This window comes from Podarcis filfolensis (assembly GCF_964270895.1).
Source record: "Podarcis filfolensis genome assembly, chromosome: 17".
Taxonomy (NCBI): domain Eukaryota; kingdom Metazoa; phylum Chordata; class Lepidosauria; order Squamata; family Lacertidae; genus Podarcis; species Podarcis filfolensis.
This window is the reverse complement of record NC_139621.1, coordinates 11,097,398-11,112,840: the sequence shown is the minus strand read 5'-3', so window position 1 is coordinate 11,112,840 and position 15,443 is coordinate 11,097,398. Positions and strand designations below refer to the sequence as shown.

Genomic DNA, 15,443 nt, shown 5'->3' with positions numbered 1-15,443 from the left:
TAAACAGGGCTGCCTTCAGATGCCTTCTAAACATCAGATAGTTGTTTATTTCTTTGACATCTGATGAGAGGGTGTTCCACAGGGCAAGAGGAAATTGCGGGCACAAGCGCTAAACCCTGTCTGTGGTGCCTACACCTTTACCCCAAATGATGAGACAAGAGACCCCAGAGTATGGGTTCAAATTGGCCACAACTTTATTGCACTTCAGAAGTGGGAAACTTGGCACAGGCCTTGGCAGGTAACCCTCTCAGCCTGCCTGGCTGAGGATATGCAGGCAGATGAGGTCCAGTGAGAGGGGACTGCAGAGCGCAAACTTACACAGCATGCCCTTCCACCGACCTCGTCCTGGGAGTTTGACCTACATGCCGCTGCTCTAGGGCCAGGGACTCCCGGTTTTTGCCCTTTAACGGGCCCTGCATGCACCACCACATGGGGAAGGAGCATGAATGCATTCCCCCCGACTTGATGTTAGACTAAAGGATACCATGCCAAGGCCTAAAACCCCCATAGTTGTGACAAAATGCTACGTGGAAGGCGAAACCTGCCAGTGCAGGGAAAATTCCTTCCCGGTTCTGAATACAGCAACCATCTTACGACCGTAGCAGCACCCACTTGTGATAGGAATTTTGAGGTCTTAGATATATGTTAAATGTTCATAAGTGTACCAACCAAGTACATACACAGATCAGCACAGGATGACCGACCTGGAACCATTTTGATTCCCAAACTGTCCCAAACTGAGCAAATGTTTTTCTCTACAAGGTCAAAGGAAAATGGAAAAGCCTCCCCATTGTCTTTTCTTTCACAAATCCTGTCTTAAGGGTATGTCTGTGTTTGAATATTTGACCAAACTGCAGGAGGCAGTGGAAGACAGAAGTGCCTGGCGTGCTCTGGTCCATGGGGTCAGGAAGAGTCGGACACGACTAAACGACTAAACAACAACAACAACGTGTTTGAATAGGGTGTGAGCCTGTGACCTGGCCCAGGAACTAAGTATTTATCATAACAAAAGACTGGCCAGGCTCCCCAGGAAATCCAATCAAGTAACCTGCCAGACAGGAGATAAACAACGACAGGAGAAAAACAACATTCAAATTTCTGTTTAGACCGCCTTTTCTGTGATGTAGGTGTGATGTATCTGAGGGGTGGTCTTGGGTTACACCCCTTCTGTGATGTAGGTATGATGTTTCTGGGGGTGGTCTTGATCTACAGGGTGGCAATTTCAAAAGTCTTTATAAGGCCTTGCGCACCATTTTTCTGGGTTCCTCCTCTCTCCTGCAGGTGAGGGGAGCACCCCTGTTGCAACAGATCAATAAAAATCAATCTTACTAGCTGCTTTGCTTCTCAATATTCTCTGGTTGGCCTCTGTTATTCTCTCCTACCAATAGGGAACCTATGTAAGGACTCTATATGGGCTCTTGGATCCCCCATAAGGGAAAAGGGCAATTTTTGTTTACAATACGCTGACCTGGAACGCAAAATATTAGCCTGTAAGGAAAGACTCATTAACTTGAAGACTGCTGACCTAGGATGAAATTATGGCGGCAAGAAATTATTAATTTGAGGGAGGGAGCGTGGGTGGGTGATCCTGGAAGAAAAAACAGCAAAAGAGGCTTGGACAACGGAGTCTGCCTCTTTTCTTTTGGCCTTAGGTCCACCCCCAGCCGGCCGTCCATTGTCCTCCCTGGCCAAGGGCAGGTCAAAGTCCGGCCCAAGCAGGTGGGTAGCACCCGCCCAGGTGAGCGCCGCTCGGTGCCGCAAACCCCAGCCACCTGTGGGGAAGGAAGGGCGGATATTATCTCTTCAGGCCTTGCACACATGTGAGTGGCAACGTCCCAAGGTCTTTATCCCTGAAGCTGGTTTGTGAGTTGGTCAAAGAACAGAAGGATCACTTGGTTAGGCAGGAAGAAAGGAACAAAGGACCAAATGCCCAAATTTAGAAGATCTTTTCTAAAGAGCTGGGTCCTCTTTTTCAGGTGGCCAGCCTAGGGGGAAAGGGGTGGTAGACCCAGCCCCAGGTCTGTGAAGAGATATTGAAAGGGTTAACAGTTGAGAGTCAGCTGGAAGAGGATGGAATCAGTGTGTGCTCCTTGGGGGTGGAGGGGAGAGTGTTCAGCAAGGAAAAACTGAGAGACAGTAAAGGGTTGAGGAGTTGGAAAGGGATTATTGTATGGCAGGGAGAATTCAGTTCCTATCTTAATGCAAATCTATCTAGTTCTCCCTTAGGTGACCAAAACACAGCTTGTCCTTTGAAACATATGGTTTTTGAAGTGCAGCAATCCAACCTCACAATGGGTTTATTTGGGGAATACAAATATTTCATAAATGTCTGCAAAAAAAATGCAGATATCTGCGAAAACATCGTACACAGATGCAATATTTATTGGGGGGGGATGCATTGCAAAAAATGTGAGAATTATTAGGAATTGCTGTTGTTTGCCACTGTTTATGGTGTGAATGTAATTTGTATTTCTCCTTAATTGTGGTGCTTTTGTAACCCACCCTGGGACTTTCTGCTGAAGGATGTGCTATCAAATAAATAAGTAAATAAATAAATAAATGCTGGAGTTTCGTTTGTTACCATGAGCCCTTTCTGGGGAAAAGAAAGTGAAACAAAGAATGCTTGGTATAAAAGAAGCAACAAGTCCAGATGCTTGAAGCACAGCAAGATGGATCAACAGCTGCCGACAGGAAGAGGTAAAATTCCAGTTCTGTGGGTGGATTCAATGAGGGCATGCTTTTTTCTCATGAATTGTCATGAATTCTCAATGAATTCTCACCTACCGCCCCCCCCATTGCACAATTATCATTTTTGCAGTCCCTCAGTAGTTGAAATACAGCATGTGATGAACATACTATATGTGGGTGGTGCTGTGGTCTAAACCACTAAGCCTCTTAGGCTTGCTGATCGGAAGGTCAGTGGTTTGAATCCCTACAATCCTCGCTGGCCCAAGTAGGACAAATTCAGCCAGCTAGCCCTGGTGATTATCTAAAGCTTATTAGATGGATTTCCCCTAAATTGATTTCTGAACTTTGAATTTTATTGTTATTCATGTTTTTATACTGTATTTTATGCTGCTTTTGCAATAAGTGTTTTAGATTTGTTGTTAGCCATCATGAGCCCAGTTTTTGAACCAGGAAGGGTGGGGTATAAATAAATTATTATTATTATTATTATTATTATTATTATTATTATTATTATTACAATGGGGTGAGCTCCCGTTGCTCTGTCCCAGCTCCTGCCAACCTAGCAGTTCGAAAGCACACCAGTACAAGTAGATAAATTTGTACCTCTGTGGCGGGAAGGTAAATGTTGTTTCCGTGCATTCTGGCTTCCATTACGGTGTTCCGTTACGCCAGAAGCGGTTTAGTCATGCTGGCCACATGACCCGGAAAGCTGTCTGTGGACAAACACCGGCTCCCTCGGCCTAAAAACGAGATGAGCACCACAACCCCATAGTCACCTTTGACGGGACGTAACCATCCAGGGGTCCTTTACCTTTACCTTTACTATATGACAGCACATCCAGCTCCCAAGAGATTGCGATCTACTCCCAGTATAAAAAAACTGACAGTGATCTACCCATTGTCGTTGGAATTCTTGAGCTTTTTTTAGAGGGGAGTGGCCAGAGTTGTTGAGCTTTTGGTGGGAGGGGGAGGAGTTTTTTAGTCCAGAGATCGCTTAGGATCCCGTGATCGATAAGGATCAACAGGTGATCTACCGGCTGGACATGCCTGCTATATGATAACATCCTGGCAGTCCATAGGGTATTTTCACACATGGGACTTAGAGGCTGTAGTTTGGTCAGATTTGTAATAGGAAGATATAGCCTGCATTAACCAGAATACTGTAAAGAGAAGAGGTTGCCTTACAGTCAGATCCTGCCTGTGAAATTGCATCGTGTTTGCATATATGTGTATAATCTTGAAGATAAAGCTGTTTGGCTTAAGGCTCAATCAGACTTCCACTTGTCCTGCCGCTTTCTCCTGGGGAAACCCAGTCTTTACTGCTGAATCGCAGGGCAAACACCAAACCACTTGGACCCATGCTTCCTAGACACGGGACAAGGAGAAGTGTTGACAAGCCCATCTATATGCATCTTCGTCAATATATATTGTCTGTCTGTCTGTATATAATCCATGAGCAGATCATAGTGCAATAAGAAGTATTTTTGCTGGTTGTCACCTATGACAGCATCAGCACCATTCTGTAGTCCTTGGAATGCTTTGTGGGTCTTCTGTTTTGCAGCTGTATTGCCCTACATTCTGATTTATAGCCATTTCAAAATCCCCTCTATGTGGTCTTTGGCTTCCGACATTCAGTACAAATCATACAGGAAAAGGGAAGTCAAACAGAAAACTTGTCATAATGGGGTTGTACGTGCTTAAATGTAATCGATTTCAATATGTGTGCATAACTGTGCATTGCCTTGTGGCCATTATTTTTAAAGTGACAATTCTTTAGAAGGTTTGAAAAGCCATGTTGCTTAATTGTGTAATTTACTTCCAACAGGTCCATTAGTCAGAGGCAACAACCATAGGTAAGAAAGGCAATTTTGTATATTGCACTCGAAACATAGAAAGCAACTCAGTCGTTCAGCCCGGACACTGAGGTCCAGCTCCGAGGGCCTTCTGGTAGTTCCCTCACTGTGAGAAGTGAAGTTACAGGGAACCAGGCAGAGGGCCTTCTCGGTAGTGGTGCTCACCCTATGGAATGCCCTCCCATCAGATGTCAAGGAGATAAATAATTATACAACCTTTAGAAGACATAGGGAAGTGTTTAATGTTTAATGTTTTACAGTGGTACCTCGGGTTAAGTACTTAATTCATTCCGGAGGTCCGTTCTTAACCTGAAACTGTTCTTAACCTGAAGCACCACTTTAGCTAATGGGGCCTCCCACTGCCACCAAGCGATTTCTGTTCTTATCCTGAAGCAAAGTTCTTAACCTGAGGTACTATTTCTGGGTTAGCGGAGTCTGTAACCTGAAGCATATGTAACCCGAGGTACCACTGTATTATGTTTCTGTATATGCTGGAAACTGCCCAGAGTGGCTGGGGCAACCCAGTCAGATGGGTGGGGTACGAATAATAATAATAATCTACATTGAGGAGGCAGAAGCACTAAGAACCAGCTTCAAACAAATTATGCGGTAACCAGAAGTATCAGATATTTCTCTTTGCAAATGTCCACTTCTGCAAATGTACAGTAGTTCTGATCCTTTTTGTGTCAGTTTTTGTTTTTGCCTTTTCGTTGCATTTCTTTACCTTTCTGCTTCTGAGTCGTGTTAGTGTCAGGGACTGGGCAGAGGAGGAATGGTAGAGACCTCCCCTGCCTGACCCCTCCAGAGAAGAAGAAGATAGTTCAGAATTACCACAGGGGTTTGAGGGATGTCACAGCTCAGAGGCAGATGAGGTGGGAAGCTGGGAAATAATGGGGAGGGGGGAGAGGAAGCACCAGGAGGGCAACAACTGACAGACACAGTGTCTTTAGAAAGCATTCCATCTCCCAGAACCCGGTGAGCCTTGAAAGTAGGAGAGCAAAGAGCTTAGAGGCAGAGGGCACATAGCAGCACCCATAGAAGTGATGCATGAGGAAGTGGGAGAGACGGAGGGGGTGGAGATTCACTCAGGGGAACGCCATTATTCCAAGACTCTGAGTCGTGTCTGACTGGTATTGGGGTTCTTTAGTCAGGAGTTACATAGCAGGTAAAAATAATAAAATTATTGTCGTCGTCATCTGTGCAATAGATCACTCCACTGAGTAACCTCACTGCAACATCCTGCACCAGTGACAGCTTCTGGATCAGTCCTAAGGGAAGCCCTATGTAGATTAAGTACATTACAGCATGACAATTTAGAGATTACCAGTGCATGAGTCACAGTGGCCAGGCAAGCCTGGTCCAGGAACGGTTGTAGCTGGAATAGCAGCCAAAGGTAGAAGAAGACACTTCCGGTCATTAATAGCTTCTTGGGCTTCCAAGGGCAGAAATGAATCAAGGAGCACTCCCAGGGTGCATACTAATCCATTTAGGGGGATTCAAATCCAGGCAGGTCGGACACATTACTCTACTCCTAGACCTGGGAACCACCCAGCCATAGGAACCAAACTTCCCAGGATCCAGTTTCAGCTAATTGTCCATTATTGCATCCAGACACTGGTTCGGAAAATGCATGGCATCATGTGATTCGGACATTGATGAGTGATGAAATGTTGACTGTCTGTTGTCTCATTTGCCCTAAAGGTGGCAACTCAAACCAGATGTGTTTTGGCGGAATTACACCCCTATAGGACGACCCGAGCGTACTCATCTCCTGTATGAAATCCGCTGGGGACAAAGTCACAGGTACTGGAGAAACTGGTGTACAAGCAACAGCACCCACCATGCTGAAATCAACTTTTTGGAAAATGCCTGCGAGGAGATAGACCGTCGGACAACAACCCCATGCACTGTCACTTGGTTTCTAACATGGAGTCCTTGTGGTAAATGTAGTGGCCGTATAAAGCAGTTCTTGCAGGAACACCCACATGTGACCCTGGAGATACGTGCTGCAAAATTATTCAATCATAATTTCTGGTTCAATCAGAAAGGCCTCAGGGACTTGGCTAATTTTGGAGTCCGGATATACATCATGCAGCTGACTGGTAGGTTGCAAGCTTAATTTATAATTAGCAAATGGATGGTGGACAAAAGACTAGGCAGGGGGTTGATAAACAATACGTCTTGTATGGCAAACCCATTTCCCCATAACTTTTGTGTCAGGGACTGGACTGAACACGAAGGCTGGGAAGTGTCCTCTTGGTCTGCTCGGCTCCTCTCAGGAAAAGAGGGGGAGTGGGAAGTTTCACCTTCCTTGTCTCCAGCAGTTTAAAGTGGAGGAGACAGGGTTGAATTACAGCTGAATAAAGACTAGCCTAGTTAGGAGATGGTAGAGGAGGAGGTGGAGGGAGGGAGAGAGCAGCCAGCAGAGACCTCCCTGGAGAGTCTGGGGGAACCTCATTCTCCAAGGAGAAGAACAGAGAATGCAAAGGAGTGTAACTCTTGGGAATTTCCATAGGTACTCAGGATGTTGTTGGGGACAGAAGAGGAGGGACTCAGAGTAGGCAATGTCTCCTTTGCGTGGAGACATGGATTCTTTGTCTTGCACCCAGATGACTGAATAAAAACCATAAATACGAACTTGCTTGTTCTTCTTGCCTTTGATGCTACCAGGGGAGAAGGGTATTCTCCATGCCTGACATTTTGCAAGAAGGAAAATTATGGGCGATCGGGTTTTCCATGGGTTGCAATTGCTCTGATTCAGCAGTAAACAGCAGCGTAGCATTGTTTGCTGGTGCCCGGGGCGTTCAGGCGTCAGGTGGGGAACAGAGGATGAATGAAGCCCGCCACACCGGCCCAGTCCTCACCACCAGAACCAAGCAGGGCTGGGCTGTGCCTCCTGCCCACCTGTGCAGGGGGAACCTGGCCAGCTGATGTGGCCCTTGGCAAGCGAATCCACTGATGCCCATGGAGAGGAACACTGGGCCGGGCCATGCTGAGGTCACTCCTTGCCTGTTTCCCTACACCTGCACCCATGGCCACTCACCATCCAAGGGAGTAATGAGCGAGTGCTAGGCAGACAGCCATTCCGTAAGGGGGCCAGGGACATGGTGGTGAGGCCAGGCTGGACTCTGGAGCCCAGGGACCTGCAGCAGCAGGCAGGCCTGACAGGCATCCCTGCATGGGGTTGCCTGGTTTATGCCCCCTCAAAATTGTGTGCCCAGGGCCATGGCCCCTCTTTCTGTTAGGATATTTCCGTTCCACCTTAAAAAGGGGACAGGCTGTTGTGAGTCACAGCCTGCGTACTTCCGACTCACAGGAAGTTTCTGTTTTGTATATAGCTTTTGTTTCTCTCTGTTGCCTAGATACTAAGGCAGGCAGTCATGTTTTTCCTTTGTTCTGACCAACGCTGAATAAAGTTGTAAATATGCTCTCCTGGGTGCATCTTTCGTTGTGGAAGCTCTGTGAAAAGGGCATGCATGAGTCCTGGAATGTGGACAGCTATTTCCAAGGCTCGTGTCGCTAATTGACTGATACTGTTTCCACGGAAGACCGGGAGACAATGTGGAGGCATGATGGCCTTTGTCTCCCTGGCAGTATCCCAACACTTCCCCCCCACACACATGCTACACCCCTGGCAATATATAGTGTGTTTTTCAGGGAGGGATTGTGGGACAAAAGCTTAACCACTTGGACCCATGCTTTCTAGACACAGGTCAAGCAGAAGGGCGGACAAGCCCTTAGACTTACAACCTATTTATTCCCTCAGATTATTTATATTGTTGGAGAACATTTGTGGCTCACCAAAGGAATGAAGAATACTTTTCGCTACTGTGGCGTTTCTTGCCTTCAATAATGTTTTATTCCCAACAACTAGACTCCATCCTCAGGTAAGTTCTACTTTGAAAGAGATGAGTACAAAACGTGTGAAATTTCCTTGAGGAAACTTGCTTGCCCTTCCATACTGCTATTCCCAAAATGCCTGTAGCTACTTTCAGGAGGAGGAAAAAGATTCCCTGGGTGTCTGGGTTGCCCGAGCTTTTGATAGAGCCGCCCCAATCCTTTTGCCTCTAACTTCTGCCCACTAGTATCCTATGAACCTTGCTCCTTTTCTCTCTGCAACAGCTGTCATAGAAGAATCCTGCTCCACCCTAAACTCTCCAACTTCATCTCTCTTCACAGGCCTTTCTGAGTTATCCCAGGTGCTGTAGACCATCACCTTCTGCTGTCATCAGAGGATCTGTGATCTCCTTAAGAGCAGAAAGTTCTGATGATTCTTTTGCCAAGCCTTAAATATCTGTGTATTTCATGGGTAAACTAGATGCGATAGCAAACACATTTATAAAGACATTGACCAACGACGGGCCCAGGATAGCACCCCACTTGTCACATTTTTCCAGGATGACAAGAAAGCATTAATGAGCAGTCTTTGGGTTCGGCCAGCCAACCAGCTACAAATCCACCTAACAGTTACCTCGTTCACCCCACGTTTTACAAGCTGCCTCGCAAGAATATCATGAGCGATTTTGTCAAAAGCCTTACTGAAATCAAGATACACTATGTCCACAGCATTCTCCTGATCCACCATGCTTGTAACTCTGTCAGAAAAAAGATATGAGCGTCGTCTGGCATGACTTGTTTTTGAGAAACCCATGCCGGGTCTTAGTAATCACTCAATCCTTTTCTAAGTGCTCACAGACTGATTGTTGAATTCTCTTTTCTAGGACATTTTCTGGTATCGATGTCAAGCTCAAATTTGTGGAAGACAAGGCTTTTATTGGCTACTAGGCAATGTGTCCTTGTTCTACCTCCTCTGTCAGAGGCAATATGCCTCTGAATTGCAGTTGCTAGGAATCACCAGTGGGGAGTGCCCTGTTGCTCTCATGTTCTGCTTGCCTGAGTCCCATCTGGTTGGCCACTGTGAGAACAGGATGCCGGACTGGATCGGCCTTTGGCCTGAGCCAGCACAGCTCTTCTAATGTGCTCGTGAAGGTAACCTCTGAAAATCACTGTTAGGCACAATTAACTTCCCTTTCAAGGGTAATAGCAACTGCAGGGTGTGGAATGGGTTCTTCAGATCACAGCAGGGCAGTAGGATAAAACCTCCCCTGCCTGCTTGCCTCCAGTAGTCCCAATTAAAATTGCCCCCAGGCCTGCTATTAATTTTAAAATGGACATTGATACGATTTAAAATAATGTGTTTAGCATCTCGTTTGTCCACTTGTGTCTTCAAATGATTGTTATGCTTTTTAATAAGTTAGGAATTATTTTTATGATGTATGCACTTAAGTCCTGATTTTTCTGTGTTCCTCCAGTCAAACTTCTAAAAATAAACTTTACTACTTTTCTTATGAACTGTGTGACAGACAGCGCTGTCTTAAGCATATCTGGCACCGTGGTGCAAAGCTCCCTCTGCCCCCACCCCCGGTTTCCCAGAGTTTTTTAGGGAGGACGGCGCTGCCGGTGGGGCTGGAGGAGGTGGGCAGTGGCTGGAGGGTGGCTCCTCCGGTGGGGAAGAGGCGGAGGCTGGACGCGGCACCTCCCGGCTCAGCTGGCGCTCAGCTGGGCGAGGGAGGCGAGCTGATGCCGGGAGGTGCCGCATCCAGCCTCCACCTCTTCCCTGGCACCCTCCAGAACTTGGTGCCCTGGTGCCCCACGCCACTAGCCTCTATGGGTAAGACGCTCCGGTGACAGACACCATCGCTGAACTGAGGCTTGGTTCCCAAGCTTCAGCAAAATGTAGGATCAATTATATGGACTCTAATACCATAGCAATACAAAGAGGCACAAAACAAGGATGCCCACTGTCTCCCTTCCTATTCATCCTAGCAATCCGAATCCGGGCAGCCCCTGACATCAAGGGAGTGGTAATAAAAGGCAAAACCTATAAATCAGGGCTCTTCTCAGATGACCTGATGGTCACAACACCAGACCTCACAAACACAGCAATCACACAACACATTCAGAATGGTGTCAGGCTTACAAGTAAAATGCCAAGTCCCAGGCTATGTGTTTCAACACCCCACCTCATATACAAAAAGAATTTTCCAACATCAGAAAGATAAAACTCTGCCGTACGAAATTCAGATACTTTGGGGCACAAATAACCAGAAACCTCAACAAACTATACCTCCACAACTACAACCCCCTGTGACGACAAATTAACAATGGCCGGAGGAGATGGAACAATACTAACTTCACTCTCTCAGAGGAAATAGGTAAAGGTAAAGGGACCCCTGACCATTAGGTCCAGTCGTGACCGACTCTGGGGTTGCGGCGCTCATCTCGCTTTATTGGCCGAGGGAGCCGGCGTACAGCTTCCAGGTCATGTGGCCAGCAAGACTAAGCCACTTCTGGCGAACCAGAGCAGCGCACAGAAACGCCGTTTACCTTCCCGCCAGAGCGGTACCTATTTATCTACTTGTACTTTGATGTGCTTTCAAACTGCTAGGTTGGCAGGAGCCAGGCCCGAGCAACGGGAGCTCACCCCGTTGCGGGGATTCGAACCGCCAACCTTCTAATCAGCAAGTCATAGGCTCTGTGGTTTAACCCACAGCGCCACCAGCGTCCCCTCGGATGAAATAGCCAGGATCAAAATGATCACCCTTCCAAAACTGACCTGCCCTATTCCAAACCCTTCCAATCCAGATTCCACCAACCCAACTCCGCAAATGGCAGAAAAGAACGCACTCATTGATTTTAAAGAGCTGGACATGGCTGCCTGCACGTCTGTAGCTGGCTGTTGGTTCTCCATCCCATGACTGCCACGCGGCAGCTGCCTTAACAGCATCCTTGTGGAGACACCTATTCCATTTAAAAATACTAATTTGCCTTAACATTCAAAAGCAAAAGCAAAAACCACCTTTTAATATGTGATAATACAGCTTCAATTTAAAGAATGAAAGTGTGCCGCTCTGTTAAAATGCCACTTCCTGTTGGACTGCCGTCATGGGAATGTGGGCAGGTTGGAGGTGGCAATTTATTGTTTCCCCCTCTACATTGGGTGGTTGTTGCATAGGGGGTGGTTCTACTCGCCTGAGATACCTCTAATTCTGTCCAGTTTGGGTATCTGCACTACGGTAGCAGATGTGTAGCTTTCCACCAGGACATCTGAGCAGTTGTACTGGTTCACCTTATGGCAGTGGTACATCTGGCATCGCACCAGCATAGTGGGACTCCTGCCATAAATGCTCAGCACCTTATCATACAGAAAGAACAGAAACACTCTTTTTTATTTCATCATTGCAAGCAGTATAATTGGACAAACTCTTCAATAATGTATCTTCTTTATACACAGCAATTTTCATAGTGACTGTATGGCAAAGCTATTTCGAACCCATATTTGTTCTCTTTTTAACCTGCCCCATCCAAGTAAATAATACATCTTTGAAAGTAGAAAGCATAGCAAACCCCGCTCCCCATCAGAATCAGTGTCTGAAAATTCCAGAGCTTCTCTGTGAGCTTAATAGACTTCAAAAATTGGAAAGCTTGCATGCATCAAAACAAACTTTCCAGCTCTTTTCCTATATTCTGAATGCATCTGCCTGTTTTCAAGCACTCAGTTTCTTTCAGCCGATTCAGAAGGTGGAGGAGCTGGAGGCAAGTGAGAAGAGGTGCCAGAAGTTGTATTGTACAGAGGCTCTGGCATCAGGGTTCACCGTACCTGGGAAATTGTAGTCTGCATTCTACAACATTTGAAAGCACTTTCTCAACATGAAGCCCTAAGCTTTTTCCTGCATAGGAACCCGGTCAAATGGCACAGCAATGCTATCATTACTGCAGTCATACCTCGGCTCCCGAATGCCTTGTCATTTGAATGTTCAGGCTCCTGAATGATCGAAACCCAGAAATGAGTGTTCTGGTTTTCTAACATTCTTTTGGAAGCCTGATGGGGTTTCTGCGGCTTCTGATTGTCTGCAGGAGCTTTCTGAAGCCAATCAGAAGCCGCACTTTGGTTTCCAAACATTTCAGAAGTCAAACGGACTTCAGGAATTCAGAAGTACGACTGTACTACATCTCAAACAGCAGTATGAATTGGCTCTCAAAATACTACTTTAAAACACTGCTTTAAAAAGTGATGCATTCACTGTTCTGAAAGAAGTACCGTATTTTTCGCTCTATAACACGCACCCGACCATAACACGCACGTAGTTTTAAGAGGACGAAAATCCGTAGGCATGCCACCCGTAGGCATTCCCTCCATAACACGCACAGACATTTCCCCTTACTTTTTAGGAGGACAAAAGTGAGTGTTATGGTGCAAAAAATACGGTAGTTTATAAAGCCTTAAGTATTTAATAAATCAGACATAAGAGAACCTCTGGCACCCTAAGCCCCATTTTCTATACTAGATTGGGAGGGAGGCATGGGGGGGGTCCCCTAATTGTCCAGCCCACCCCCAAACCGTCACATCTCTGTGACCTATATGTGTCCTGCCACTTGCTTCTACCAGCTGCTTTTAGTAAAGGTAAAGGGACCCCTGACCATTAGGTCCAGTCATGACTGACTCTGGGGTTGCGGCGCTCATCTCGCTTTATTGGCCGAGGGAGCCGGCGTACAGCTTCCAGGTCATGTAGCCAGCATGACTAAGCCGCTTCTGGCGAAACAGAGCAGCGCACGGAAATGCCGTTTACCTTCCCACTGGAGTGGTACCTATTTATCCACTTGCACTTTGACATGCTTTCAAACTGCAAGGTTGGCAGGAGCAGGGACCGAGCAACGGGTGCTCACCCCGTCGTGGGGATTCGAACCACCGACCTTCTGATCGGCTTTTAGAAACAGATTAATTGCTTAAGGATGAGGGACAAAGGTTGAACTGGGTGACCTAATTTATTCCAGGTCATCACATGATTCTAACATGTGTTCAGACATTTTTTCCAAACGGTGGGGACCACTGTAACACGGGGAACTGGTCATACATACATTACAGAGATGTCTCACTGGCAGGAGGGGGAAGGCTCATTAACTTTCTGTCCTAAATCTGAACCCTAGTCGCACCTGGGATGTGTTTGAAATTGACTGGACCAGTTTGTTAGTAACTTCTGGTCTAGTCAATCTCACTTGTCGTGAGCATTATCCAATAGGCACCTGTAACACGTATCTATTGCAAATTTGCTGGTTTCTCTTCTGGGGATATATAGCAACTCTTTCAAGACACTATATGGGCTATTGTAAACACCTGCAAAACTTGCCTGATCAGAGAACAATCTGGGGTCCAAAGAAAAAAGAACTTGTATACTGTAGTCAATTATGGCAATAGCACCTCTGCACAGGTGTGGAAAGCTGCTGGTTTCCTCCCTTAACTGCAGTGGCTTGTACTCACACACAAAAAATCTGCTTCAGAGGGTTGGCAGAACCTCCATGGAGCAGCACATGATGCTGCATTTTAGGAGGTGGAGGAACTGCAAGCAGGAGGGGGGAATCAGTGGGCTCCCCACATACATGAAGAAGTTCTTATGTAATGAAGTTCTCACCCTGGGCCAGCAGGGGGATACTGTAGATAGTCTTCACCCAGGTCCACATATGCAAATAAGGGATTGAAAGTGACGTTCAGTGATTGGATAGTTACAGAAAGTGGTTACTGTTGCGTTGTAGTGGAGCTCTATATAAGCAGGCTGGCTGAACCCTTCAGTTCAGTTCTGTTCTGGCCTGTGAATAAACAAGAGCTGTTTGAAGAATCACTGTGTTGTCTGATATGTTCACCCACAACTTAACAGAAGCGCTATTCTTTAAAAGTTTAAAAGGCGCAAGGAGATAGGAGAATATTATATTAAGGATGGAATAACAAATAAAATTAGTAACGCAACAATAACAAAAATAATAGTAGGCACAGAAGATCGCACACGTACTGGGTGAAGTACTGGGTTGTGGGGGAGGGAGGTGAAGAGATTAATTGAAATTGTTAAAGATTGGTATAGGATTTAAGAGATTTAAATCTCTTAAATTTCCATAAAGATTTAAATTTCCATAACGATTCTATAAGGGAAGCAGAAAGCAGCAAGAAATATCAAGTAAAGGTATTGGAAAGGAGATCAGTGTAAATTAAAACATGAGACTTATGGTTTTACTATATATGATTTTATTTTGGAGTTGTCTGTTGTAAAGAATGTATATTATGTGAAGAAAATAATTTTAAAAAATTTAAAAAGAAGAAGTGCTTTTGTGCTTGCACACAGTGATCTTTGGAGCCAAGACATCATGTGTACATGACCAAACAAAGCAGACTCAAAACAATGACCTAAGATGGGAGATCTCCTGCAGCAATTGTGCTGTTCATCTGGGTTTGCTTCACGCCTCAGATGCAGAGCTAGTGGTGGTCTTTCTTTGTGCTCTCTGTCGGAAGAAATACGAAGAATATAAGGCATCATATATTAAGCCTTTGTGGGTCCAGGCCAGCCACCCATCATGATGTGGAGGGAGGAGAGTTCTCCTTTCACAGTGGATGCCTTCACGATTCCACCTAAATCTCACCAGAGGCCATTATGAGCTGCTGTGACTCTCCTTTCTGACATGTGCCCAAGCCTCGTTCCATCCTTACCTGTGCTGCAGGGAGCGTTATATTCAACCTCCGCACTGTCTTCTGTGTATGAGAGAGAACAATTCATGAGACAGAGATCGAGCCCCAGAGCAAACCTCTCTCCCACCCCCATCAGCAGGAAGTCAGGGTCCTCCAAAAGTTTCTGAACTAGAACTCCCATCATCCCTGACAATTGGCCGTGTTGGCGAGAGCACATGGGAGTTGGAGTCCCATGGCATCTGGAGGACCTGAAGGATAGCTGAAGGATAACATGAGACTTCTAATCCCAGGGTCATAGCTTTGAGCCTCACATTGGCCAAGAGATTCCTGCATTGCAGAGGGTTGGTTTAGATGACACTCGGGGTCCCTTCCAACTTTACAATTCTATG

General features: G+C 46.1%; 2 protein-coding genes across 5 annotated transcripts in view; one reads left to right on the top strand and one right to left on the bottom strand.

Moving 5' to 3' along the window:
- Positions 1-2,578: 2,578 nt before the first annotated feature.
- On the top strand, positions 2,579-9,888 carry LOC310752920 (C->U-editing enzyme APOBEC-1-like). 2 transcript variants are annotated; one of them, XM_083594088.1, is made up of 5 exons: positions 2,579-2,697; positions 4,514-4,541; positions 6,243-6,643; positions 8,308-8,428; positions 8,721-9,888. In XM_083594088.1, exons 1-5 carry the CDS (start codon positions 2,583-2,585, stop codon positions 8,728-8,730), a joined length of 675 nt encoding a protein of 224 aa, XP_083450214.1. In that variant the 5' UTR covers positions 2,579-2,582; the 3' UTR covers positions 8,731-9,888. The 2 variants fall into 2 exon arrangements, with proteins under 2 accessions (XP_083450214.1, XP_083450215.1); XM_083594089.1 differs by lacking the exon at positions 4,514-4,541 and having other exon boundaries at positions 2,636-2,697.
- Positions 9,889-14,599: 4,711 nt separating this feature from the next.
- The window catches only part of LOC310752467 (alpha-2-macroglobulin-like protein 1), a 91,650-nt gene continuing 90,806 nt past the window's right edge, over positions 14,600-15,443 (bottom strand). For all 3 annotated transcript variants that reach the window (XM_083592817.1, XM_083592818.1, XM_083592819.1), the window contains 2 exons: positions 15,076-15,117; positions 14,600-14,870 (listed from right to left, as the gene is read on the bottom strand). In XM_083592817.1, coding sequence (XP_083448943.1) covers positions 14,845-14,870; positions 15,076-15,117 — 68 coding nt within the window. In that variant the 3' untranslated portion in view covers positions 14,600-14,844. The remainder of the gene's footprint in view (positions 14,871-15,075; positions 15,118-15,443) is intronic.